We start from the raw sequence: 12,192 nt of genomic DNA, 5'->3' as shown, positions 1-12,192 counted from the left end.
TGAAAATTTACAATGATTTGATAGAGGAAGAAATATATGGTTATTAATATTGTTTGTGATGATTACGACGTAATTTACATTTCAATTTAGTGATTAATATCAAGAGGAAATTGCACTTACCTCCCCTAAGGTTTATTAAAATGGCACTAACACCTTCTCTAGTTTTAAAATGAACATTAACCTCCCTTAGGTTTTCAGCAAATAGACAAACACATCCCTTCTTGATTAACACCGTTAAATTGTCCGTTAACTTTTTTTATTATAAAAAAACCATGCATGAGTAATTCTCCAGTTTTTTGCAAGAAAATAATTCTCATTCTTGTAAACATTGGAGGTCTAAAAAATTCACGTGACAGTACATGAAATTTGAGCAAATAATATTAGTTTACAGGTAAGATAGCGTGTGCATTGTCTTTAAAATCATTCATGGTCCTTCACTCACCAACTTAAACTTAAGCTTTAAATTTAATCAACCAAATGGAAACACCTCTTAATGACTTGAAAGAAAAGGTTATCACTATATATTGGCATCAAGGAGGTAAGAGACTAAAATCTATAGAATTATAAATTTCTTGATTTGGTGCCTGTGATTGAATTTTTACACCAGACAGTTTTCTTTTTTTGGTTAATACACCAGACAGGTTTTACTTTATTATTATGTAAAATCTGCTAACCACTGGATTTCCTAGGAATAATGTACAAGAAAACTAGAGTCTAAACCATGTTACCAACAAATCATATTAACTAGAACAGCAAACATAAAAAATAATGGTGAATGAAAACAACACACTAGAAACCAGAAAGAACGATGCCGCAATTACTCTCGAGAGCGACGATGACAGCGATAGAGAGAAGGCACAAAAACAGTGGTTGGTAGTGAGTGATGAAAGAAGCATGATCAGAGATACAAGTGAGAGTGACGATGAACAACTATGGAGAGAAGGAGGATGATCAGTAGTAATCCCATGATTTTTCACAGTTTTGAGAGAGAGGAAACGCAAAGGTCGCATGACCTAACTATGCTGATTTCTAAATTCTAACGGAGAGTTAACATAATGTAACAGAGGGGAGGTGTATGATGGTTTTGAAAATAGAAGGGAGGTTTGTTGTATTTAGCCATAACTTAGGGAGGTTGTTATAATTTGCCCTAATATCAATGATCCAAATGTTTATTTAATCCTTAACTTTCCGGGTATGATAAACGATTTTCTACTTGATTATTATATGATTAAGGTTTTTGTCTTCATATAAAGAGTTTAAGGTAATTTGGAATAAAGAATTGTCCAATTATTGTAATAAAACATCATCCACCACATGTTCAATTGACTTGTCTGTTTTATGTGTCAGCAAAACATTGTTTGGTTTATTTCTCTAGGACTGACGCTGAGATACCTTTCATCAACCATTATAATTGTTTAGTTAATGGTTAAAAACTAACTTTCCCATGGTGGAAAAAATTAGTCTTTCCCATGCTAAACTTCACCTTATAATTGTTTAGTTTAATGAAATATATTGTCCATCAATTTCGGACATATTTGGATGTCAAAGTTGCATATACAATATTTAGGTGATTTAAATTTTATAATATTATTTATAGACATTTTGTCATTGTATGCTATTAACTTGAGGTTGAGGGTCCGTTTGATGGTCAAGATAGGACAAAGACATGATATGATATAAAACTGAATAAAGATATAATATGATAAAGACATGATAAACATTAATTCTATCATGTGTTTGATGCGCACATGATAACAAACATGATATCATTATAATTAAATGAAAAAATTGTTCTCATAATTAATTAAATATTGTAAAAATGTCATTTTTTAAAGGAATAAAAATGATATGTTATTAATTATAATAGAAAATACATGCTATCGTTATTTTAAATATGAAAATATTTTAAGAATGATAAAATATCATAATAAATAAGGAATGATCTTCTAATCCATCAGGATAATTTCTAACTCAGCTTATACTCAGGATATAAATTACAAAGGAAAGTCATGATAGAATAAGAAAATAGTTTATTTTATCCTAACCCTTTGGTGCATCAAACATTAGATTTAAGTAGAATATGATTAATGTATCATATCCTATCTGTCTATCCTGACCATTAAACGGACCCGAGTGTTATGAGTTTGTCCGCAAATTCATCTAAAACATTTTAAGTGATGTTGATTCATCATGTATTGAATCTGATGCATTATATCAATTTAAATGAATGAACATATATATATTTTTTTAAAAACAATATTGACTTAATTTATACCGCGACATCTCAATTGATAATGTTTTTGGTGGATTGTCACTTTTTTTTTTCTTTCAAAAGGGCGCAAGCCGCCCTTAATATATATATATATATAGAAAAAGATAAGGAGAATAAAAAAAAGAAGGGGAGTAGGCCAAGCCCCTTCCAACATCAAGATAATTTAAAATTAGGAAAGTCTAGTTTGTTTGTGAAGAAATCTGCTCTACCTGTTGTAGGAACTTCATTCCACCAGGTGAGAGTTTGCAAATTAAAGCCTAAGTTGACCAATTTATCTGCACAATGATTACCTTCTTGAAAAATATATGATATCAATAAATTTATGTTTGATATCATAACAACACAATTCAACCTTTGATTTCTTAATTCATGTTTATCACTTATTTTGATGAAATATATATTAATCGGTTTATATTACAAATTAAAACCACTCAAAGAAAAAACTACAAATTAAAAATAATAAAATTATTTCGATGCAACACACCATCTAAATTATCTTTCTCTTAAAACAAAAAAGTTTAATCATATTCATATGTAAGTAAAGAAAAAAAAGTTATGGCACCTAAAACAAAACAAAAAAAACCATCTACATTTTCCATTGTTTTATTCCATTTCTAAATGAATATATTTTGCATCCTTACGTGGAAAGGGTGCACTGGTATCAAAACTAAGGGTACACTCTACCGACCCATGAGTTTTATAACACAAAAATTATTAAGAATTTCTACGGTACATTTGTAATTAAGATGCATGAGTATTTTTGCTTCTTAGATCTATAAATTAACAATTATTTTTTATAAAATAAAGAATAATTTGTTGATATTTTTATTTTAGAAAATATCATTTCATAAAAAAAAAAATATCATTTTACTGTTTATAAGAATCATTCTAAATTTTTCATATTTTATCATAAAAAATAATCAATATTCTCAATTATGAGTAAAACATGATTTAGCTTTTATAATTATAAATGATAGAAAATATTTTTTCTCTCAAAATAATAATTCATTTAACTATTCATTTAAGAATTTGTGTATCGGTACATTTGAATTTTTGAATGTACATTAGTATTTTCCAAAATTATATTGTTTCTCAAGCAAATAAATTGGCATGGAAAGATGTCATTTAAGTACAAATTTCAGTGTATACATAAACATAATTCAGTTGATATGAATATCATGGTTGATATGTTGATAAAGAGAACGAGAGAGAAAATTCCCCATTTAAATTTTTTTAACCGCCAGACTATTTAAACAAATAAAAAAAATATAAATTTCTTCATCAATAAGATTGAATCAAATGATTTTATTTTATTTTTTGAGGGAGAGACTCATTAAACTTAACAATGTATGTACAATAGAAAAGTCCCCACCAAACCAACCATCTTACTAGAAACAAAAAATGCCACATAAGTCCAACAGAATCCAACATATCATATAACTACAAACTATGTGATTCAGCCATCGACGATATTCCAGATACCTTGAGTCATTGGTGAAAGTGAAAACATAACAAACACTTGTTATAATTTTGGTGAACATGTATCTGTGAAGTTTGGTTTGATAGGTATCTATTATTCAATTTTGTAATGACATGTTATATTTTTGTTTTAATTTATTTAAAAAACAAATCAAATTTTGAATGAATTTTATGAAGATATTGATATCCAACCAAACATTGGATAACGAAAAAATCTCCTATAAGTTTTGGCAATGAGAAATAAAAATGAAGAAAAATGCAAAAGCATTCATTGACGGCCGCTAAATAAACTATGATATGTGAAGGAAACATGTGTGTAAGTTGCGAAATTTTTCTTTTATCGAAAAGATGATGTTATTTTACGGTATGTTTAGTTCAATAGATAGGAGTGAAGAGATTTTAATCGAAGGAAGGGGAGGAAATTCTTTTAAATTTTGTTTTTTGAAACAACAAATGTTAATATGTTAATTAGTTAGTATTTGTTGGGGTGAAAATTGAACTCGAGATCATTCGTATCACTCCACTCTTTAATTCTTCAACAAGAGCAACCAAGCCATTCTTTATATCTCACGGACTTTTATTTTTATTTTTTTATTTATATTAGGGATAATATATGTTTATCTCATGTAATATTAGCGGTTTTGGTTTACCTTCGTGTAAACATTTTTTCTACAATGTTTTAAATTTCATCCAATATTACAATTTTATTTTCATCTAACAATGTTCCCAACAACATAGACCAAATTAAAAACGTTGACAAAAGTAATCATATTGTAAAACAAAGATTTTATCATTCTCTAAAAGTTCAAGTAACACATAAATACACTTTTGAAATAAAAAAGTAAAGAAGAAACTTAACAAGAGAAAAAATATGTCATTTTATGAAAGTTCCATTGAGTGAAAAAATATGTCATTTTACAAATTTAATTTTTATATTTTTTTATATTGTGGTTTGGTTTAATTCAGTTGGTAAAATAAAAGCCGCAAATTGAGTGAAAAAATGATTAGAATACACTCGAATCAAATACATTTTTCCTGCAATTTCGGCATGAGTTGATTAGGTTTGTAGTTTTTCTATTAGGTTGGTTCAGTTTTGAACAATCATGATATTCTATCATGCATTAACTGATTTCGGCGTCTGCCAATTGTGATGCAGGTAGTCGAAAACCTATGTTTTTTACTTTACCAAGATTAGATCACATTTCCTATATGGTTACGTTTATAAACATTTTTTGTTTTTTCAGATTCATTAAATAAATAATGTATTTGAACTATATTATGTTTTAAATATATTAATTATTTAATAAATCTAAAAATACAAATTTATTTATAAATATGATCGAAAGGAATACATCTTTCTAAAGACGGTTTTATTTCCTCCACTAGCCATGTGACAATAAGTCAAAGAGAATCTTGAAGCGTTACATAAAAGTTGAGACATTATAAAATCCATAGTTGTGAGCGAAGAGGCGGATAAAATAATGTTGAAGTTTTTTAAAAAATAATATATCTTAATTATTGGTTTTAAAATAATGATGAATTATTAGAAGGTACTCTTCATATGCTAATCTCCTTATTAAAATGTATTAGACGTACGAGGAATCAATCTCATCAACAACAAAAGATCATAATTTTTTTTGATGACGAATCAAATTATAGTTTTTTATTTTTACTAAAAAACTATAAGTTTTTTATTGGATACATGTATTAAACTTGCTATTAAAAAAATTGAACTGTCTTGTAAGTGTAGCTTATAAGGACATTATATGTCGGGGTCGGGATTCGAACCTTGAATTCTCCAACTCATAATCACAATTTTTTGAGAATATAAGGTTTTTTTTAAAGAAGCTAAACTAATCCTCTTAAATTGGCACCAGAGAGAATCGAACCTGAGATCTTGAGGAGGAACACACTCCAAAATCCCAAGCCTATAATCTTCAATGGAACAATGAATTGTGTAATGTATCCATTAAAAAAGTTATTAAATGATCCCCGTGAGCTTAACTCAGTTGGTAGGGATATTACATTTTATATGTAGGAGCCGGGGTTCGAACCCCGAATACTCCACTTCTCTACAATTAAATTGCGTGCGCTCTAGCCACTAAACTACTTCAAGAAAAAAAAATAAAGTTATTAAATGATGTAATATCATCCATATGTAGCCTCTCTCAACTCTGACAATAGCACACTCCTCTTCTTGATATATATCACATAAGATATTACAATAGCTGAATAGCTATCCCTAATTCATGAACAAAAACATGTCACCCCTTATTCTTTTACCCTTTGCTCTCTTGCTATTCTTCTTGTTCAAAAAACACAAAACATCTAAGAAATCAACAACTCTTCCACCAGGTCCTAAAGGCCTTCCTTTCATTGGAAACTTACACCAACTTGATAGTTCAGCTCTTGGTTTAAACTTCTATGAACTCTCAAAGAAATATGGCTCTTTAATCTATCTTAAACTTGGTTCAAGGCAAACAATAGTTGTTTCATCAGCTAAAATGGCCAAACAAGTAATGAAAACACACGACATCGATTTCTGTAACCGACCCGCTTTAATCAGCCATATGAAATTCTCATATGATGGATTAGACCAGTTTTTTTCACCATATAGAGAATATTGGAGACACACCAAAAAACTTTCCTTCATCCATTTTCTTAGTGTCAAACGTGTCGTAATGTTTTCCTCAGTTAGAAAATACGAGACAACTCAAATGATCACGAAGATATCAGAACATGCTTCTTCCAACAAAGTTGTGAATTTGCATGAGCTTCTCATGTGTCTAACAAGCGCGGTAGTTTGTAGGACTGCGTTCGGTAGAAGGTTTGAAGATGAAGCAGCTGAACGTAGCATGTTTCATGATTTGCTTAAAGAAGCTCAGGAAATGACGATTTCGTTCTTTTACACGGATTATTTGCCTTTTGTTGGAGGGATTGTTGATAAGTTCACCGGATTGATGAGTCGTCTTGAGAAATTGTTCAAGATTTTGGATGGTTTTTTCCAGAGTGTTTTTGATGAACATATTGATCCAAATAGAAAGAAGTTGCCTCCACACGAAGAGGATGTAATTGATGCCTTGATTGAATTGAAGAATGATCCTTACTGCTCAATGGATCTCAGTGCTGAACACATCAAACCCTTGATCATGGTTAATGATTTTTTATTTTTTTTTATTTTTGTTTACTTCACTCTTATTAAGCCTTAATCTTGCTTCAATTTTTTCAAATCTTTTACTTTTGCATAGCACTTCATGATCTCATAATCTAATAACTTGTGCAAGATCTCTACTTCAGAAAGTTTAATTATTGACTGAAATTTAAGGAAGAAAATGAAATTAATTTATCTTCAATTTTAGCACTTTAATCTAATAATCAGCGAAAAATTCATTTTTATAATGTTTGTTTTCGTCGATAATTCAATTTTTTTACATTGGTTTTTCTTTCTTCTATTTGTTAGAATTTTGATTTCTATGGCCTGCATCTCTTTCCATTAAAATCTCATAGTTTTAATCTAACAGCATTAGATCATGATCAACGTTGCTATTTATTACTAGGTAATATAAAAATGATATCAACTTGTCTCTTATGTTGTTTGGTTATTTTATTCATTACATAATATCATAATATGGTACTGTCTTGTCTCTTCTTTGGATCTAGCCTTGGGCACATCTTGTGCTTGGAGTTAGTCACTATTATTTATTTATTTTTGGAAACTCGGTATCTGGTCAATGACTGACTAATCCGAGGGGTCTAATCCTACCGTCCACTTGGAAATTTCTCTTGTTAATATTTATACTTGGTATATTTGCTAATGAAACATATTGTTAAGATAGTTAAGTTAGTTAATATCAGTTGGTTAGTTACATTAGTTAGATTTAGTTACTCAATGAATTAGCTTAGTTGAACTCTATAAATGAGTATTATGTAGACAAATCACCATCTTTTGATCAATATAAGTTTCTATGAATTTAACTTTCATTTGAGCTATAAAGCTCTTTTCTTCTTATTCTCAAAATCATAAATATTACAGAATATGTTGTTGGCGGGAACAGACACAATTGCGGCCGCGGTAGTTTGGGCTATGACTGCACTAATGAAGAATCCAAGAGTGATGCAGAAAGTACAAGAAGAGATTCGGAAAGCATATGAAGGGAAAGGTTTTATAGAGGAAGAAGATGTCCAAAAGCTTCCATATTTCAAGGCAGTTATAAAAGAATCAATGAGACTGTACCCGTCATTACCCGTACTTTTACCAAGAGAAACGATGAAAAAGTGCGACATCGAAGGGTACGAAATTCCAGACAAGACATTGGTGTACATTAACGCGTGGGCAATCCATAGAGATCCGGAAGCATGGAAGGATCCAGAAGAGTTTTATCCAGAGAGATTCATAGGTAGTGATATAGATTTAAAAGGACAAGATTTCGAGCTGATTCCATTTGGCTCGGGGCGAAGAGTTTGCCCCGGCTTAAACATGGCAATTGCTACTGTGGACCTTGTACTTGCTAATCTTCTCTATTTGTTTGATTGGGAAATGCCTGAAGGAGTAAAGTGGGAAAATATAGACATTGATGGTCTTCCAGGACTTGTTCAACACAAGAAAAATCCTCTCTGCCTTATTGCTAAGAAGAGGATTGAATGTGTTTGATCTTTGTTTTTCAAGTTATGTTATATTTATCCTAAGAAAATAAAGCATGCTTGTTATAACTAAGCCATTACTATATATACCATTTCCCTTGTATTATATGTTCAAAGATATAAAATTCATCTTGGTTAGCCTGTTACATACACAAGCCAGATTTGATGCATTTTAATCATGAAGTTAATCAAAACAAATAATGGAGCAATTTTGGTTGGGACTATTCAATATAAAATATGCCATATTCATAAGCTGTTTTCAGCTTATTTGCATAAATTCTCCAAGATATGTTATAGGTTATACAAAACAATTTAACAACTTATTCTATGAAAACAGCTTATAGGTTATATAGGTAATACAAAACAATTTAACTTTGTTTTATCTTTAGTTATATAATTAGCTTATAAATAAGCTGCAATTAAGTTGTTTACCCAAACAGGGCCTAAAACTTACATTAATCAGTTTCAAAGACCATAAGTAATAAGCATACAGATTCTCCGCCAGTCCATGTTAATCTCCAGCTAACACAGAAAAAAATCAGCTTCAATAAAATATATAAAAAACAGATGTGATAAAAATCAAAAGTATCTCTGATATTGCAAAGCAAGAACACCATCATATTAGTGAATTGAAATCACAGAAAACCATTCTATTCACAGAAATTTTAATCACTTTTACTTGTGAATTTATATCAAAGTTGTAAAGTCATACCAGTAATTATAAGTAATAAATAAAGAATTGCATTTTCAGATCAATATTTACATAAATTCTCAAAAATTGCATAACTTGCGTAAAAGAAAAAAGAAAAAAAAAATAGATTGCATAATATTCTGAAAAACCAAACTCAGACACAAACTTATATATCTTATACATCAAAATGTAAGAGATCACCAATACTTCAGTTCAACTCAAACCCTGGGAACTATCAAGCAGCAATATCAAGGTTTGTATTCCAGTGCAATTGTGGCAGTTAGGGGTGGGAAAAAAACCATGAATCGAACCGAACCAAAAATAACCGAATCATTATAATGGTTCACGAACCGAATCGTTAATTTATTAACAGTTCTTGAACCATAACCGAACCGAACCAAACCACTTGAGCTGTTTTTTTTTTTTTTTTTTTTTTTATTTTTAAGGAAACCACTTCAACTCTTTGTTGGATCTTTCCAAAAAAACAACTTATTTTAAAAAGCTTTTTTTTTATGCAAAACACCTTATTTTAAAAACAACTTATTTTATGAAAACAACTTATTTTAAAAAAACAGCTTATTTGAAAAACATCTTATTTTATACAAAATAGCTTATTTAAAAAAAAAAAACTTATTCAAAAAAGCTTATTTTATGCAAAACACCTTATTTTAAAAAACAACTTATTCAAAACAGCTTATTTTATGAAAACAACTTATTTTAAAAAAACAGCTAATTTTATGCAAAATAGCTTATTTGAAAAACAACTTATTTTATGAAAAACATCTTATTTTAAAAACAGCTTATTCAAAATAGCTTATTTTCAAAAAACATGTTTTGAATAAAATAAGTTGTTTCAAATAAGTTGTTTTCATAAAATAAGCTGTTTGAATAAGCTGTTTTTTAAAACAAGGTGTTTTGCATAAAATAAGCAATTTTAAATAAGCTGTTTTTTAAAATAAGTTGTTTTGTATAAAATAAGCTGTTTTGAATAAGTTTTTTTGCATAAAATAAGTTGTTTTTAAAAAGAGATCGTAACAAGCTATTTTTAATAAAATAAGCTTTTTTGAATAAGCTGTTTTTCATAAAAGAAGCTGTTTTCAAAAATAAATTGTTTTTCATAAAATAAGTTGTTTTTTAAAATAAGGTGTTTTGCATAAAATAAGCTGTTTTGAATAAGTTGTTTTTTAAAATAAGGTGTTTTGCATAAAATAAGCGATTTTGAGTAAGCTATTTTTAAAAAGAGATCGTAGTAAATTGTTTCAAATCCGAAGCAAACTAACCACGAAAGTAAATATTAATACATATTTTTTTACCGTGTTTAATCTTATATATTACATTAATTTAATCTATATTATTATTACTTCATATCTTTCAAAAAATAATCGATAATAATTTTCATACTATAATTTTTATTTCTTAATATATTTTGCATTAAACTTATTATTTTGTTGTGTTTGTGTAATAATAATATTAATAAAAAAATATATTCTTAAAAAAAAGTAAGTAAAAAAATATTTTGCCTTTTGGATAAAAAAAATACAATTAAATTCACAAAAGGATAAAAAAAAAAACATTTCGGTTCAAAATATTGGTTTTGATTCGGTTCATAGGTAAGAAAACGGTTAACCGAACCATAACTTTGGTTCAGTTCGGTTAGCTCCATACCTGAAATGGTTCAGTTCGATTTTTCCGAACCATTTCAAAATTTCGGTTCGGTTTTTTAGGTTAACCAAACCATGCCCACCCCTAGCTAGTGGCAGTATCAAAAGTACACTACTACAATAATGACATTTAGTAACACTTAAAAATTGTAACTAAATCAAGAAAAATGTTACTAATTAAATTTAGTAACATTGAACAATTGTTAGGTAAAGCCCGTGTTACATCAATATGTATTTCATCGCAACTTTTCGCAATATCAATAATTGCAAGCGCAATCGTGGCAGATCAAAAGCATTTGATCACATATTTTTGTAATATCAACAATCATGATTCATGATCACAGTTGAACCAGACAACATACAAGGTTTTAAATAACAATCGTGGTCATGGTCGTAGTCGCGTTAAGAATTTTGGTTTACAACAAGAGCTCGACAAAATCGAAACACATTGACATCTAGTTCTTTGTGCTAGAAAGAGTTAACAGAGGACATGATTGTGGATCCGCTTACTAAGAGATTGATTTGACACCCACATCCTAGACCCCAGATCATAATAAATTAGAAAATGTTAAGGTTTTTCAAACAATGTAGTGGCTCAAAGCAGATTATAATATATATTTTTTTTTATTACTCTTCATTTTTATGTGATTTTCCATTTGCTTTTAGGTTTAGCACTTAAAGTGAAATAACACCTATTTAGGGTTAGCACTAAGGAGCTTTAGTCAACTATGGTAAAATAATTCAAGTTTGGGAAAAACATTTACAAGGGGGGTTTGCCATTGTTTCGTCACGCCTGGCGGAGGACTGGCCACGCAGGGCGAAAATTGAACTACTTGCCTCATTGCACCTGGCGGTGAACTTGTCGCATCGGGCTTGAATTCAACCTATACTTATATTGTTTATTGTGTACTATGGAGGGGGTATCTCTACAAAAAATCCTGCAAATCTTATTTATGTGTATTTATAGGCTGATATGGAAAGAATAACAATCCATTTATAACCTTGGTTGGAGAAACCATCAGGGCCGGCCATAAGGGGGTGCAGACAGCTCTACTGAGCTGGGCCTCCAAAATTTTGGGGCCCAATTTTTTTTATATTTTTTTAATATACTGCACGAACAAATTGAATATATTCTAAAAATGCGTCATTGTGTTAAGCTTTGCAAATATATCGTAGTGGTTTACGTGCATTTTGGCACGTCTCAGGTCAATGGTTCAAAACCGAGAACCTCTATTTTGCTTCTTTAGTTAATTGAATTTGTTTTAGGATCTCCTTTTTGCTACTTTAATTAATTTTCATTTTTTTTAGGATCACCATTTTGCTTCTTTAATTAATTTAATATTTTTTAGTATAAAAGGGCCTTGATTTGAGCATGACTTCAATAGCAGTACTCTCTCTTTTTTCTCCAATTTAGTCTATATCTCATTAGCATATTGGATTATATATTC

The 12,192-nt window shown here is 29.5% G+C and overlaps 1 protein-coding gene across 1 annotated transcript; it reads left to right on the top strand.

Annotated features, from left to right (window-relative positions):
• Positions 1 to 5,938: 5,938 nt before the first annotated feature.
• On the top strand, positions 5,939 to 8,540 carry LOC11426456 (cytochrome P450 83B1). Its single transcript, XM_003615798.4, has 2 exons — positions 5,939 to 6,903; positions 7,785 to 8,540. The coding sequence occupies exons 1-2, from the start codon at positions 6,001 to 6,003 to the stop codon at positions 8,400 to 8,402; spliced, it is 1,521 nt and encodes a 506-aa protein (XP_003615846.2). The 5' UTR covers positions 5,939 to 6,000; the 3' UTR covers positions 8,403 to 8,540.
• Positions 8,541 to 12,192: the final 3,652 nt, after the last annotated feature.

The sequence above is a fragment of the Medicago truncatula genome, chromosome 5 (assembly GCF_003473485.1).
Source record: "Medicago truncatula cultivar Jemalong A17 chromosome 5, MtrunA17r5.0-ANR, whole genome shotgun sequence".
Taxonomy (NCBI): domain Eukaryota; kingdom Viridiplantae; phylum Streptophyta; class Magnoliopsida; order Fabales; family Fabaceae; genus Medicago; species Medicago truncatula.
This window is presented reverse-complemented; position numbering and strand designations above follow the sequence as displayed.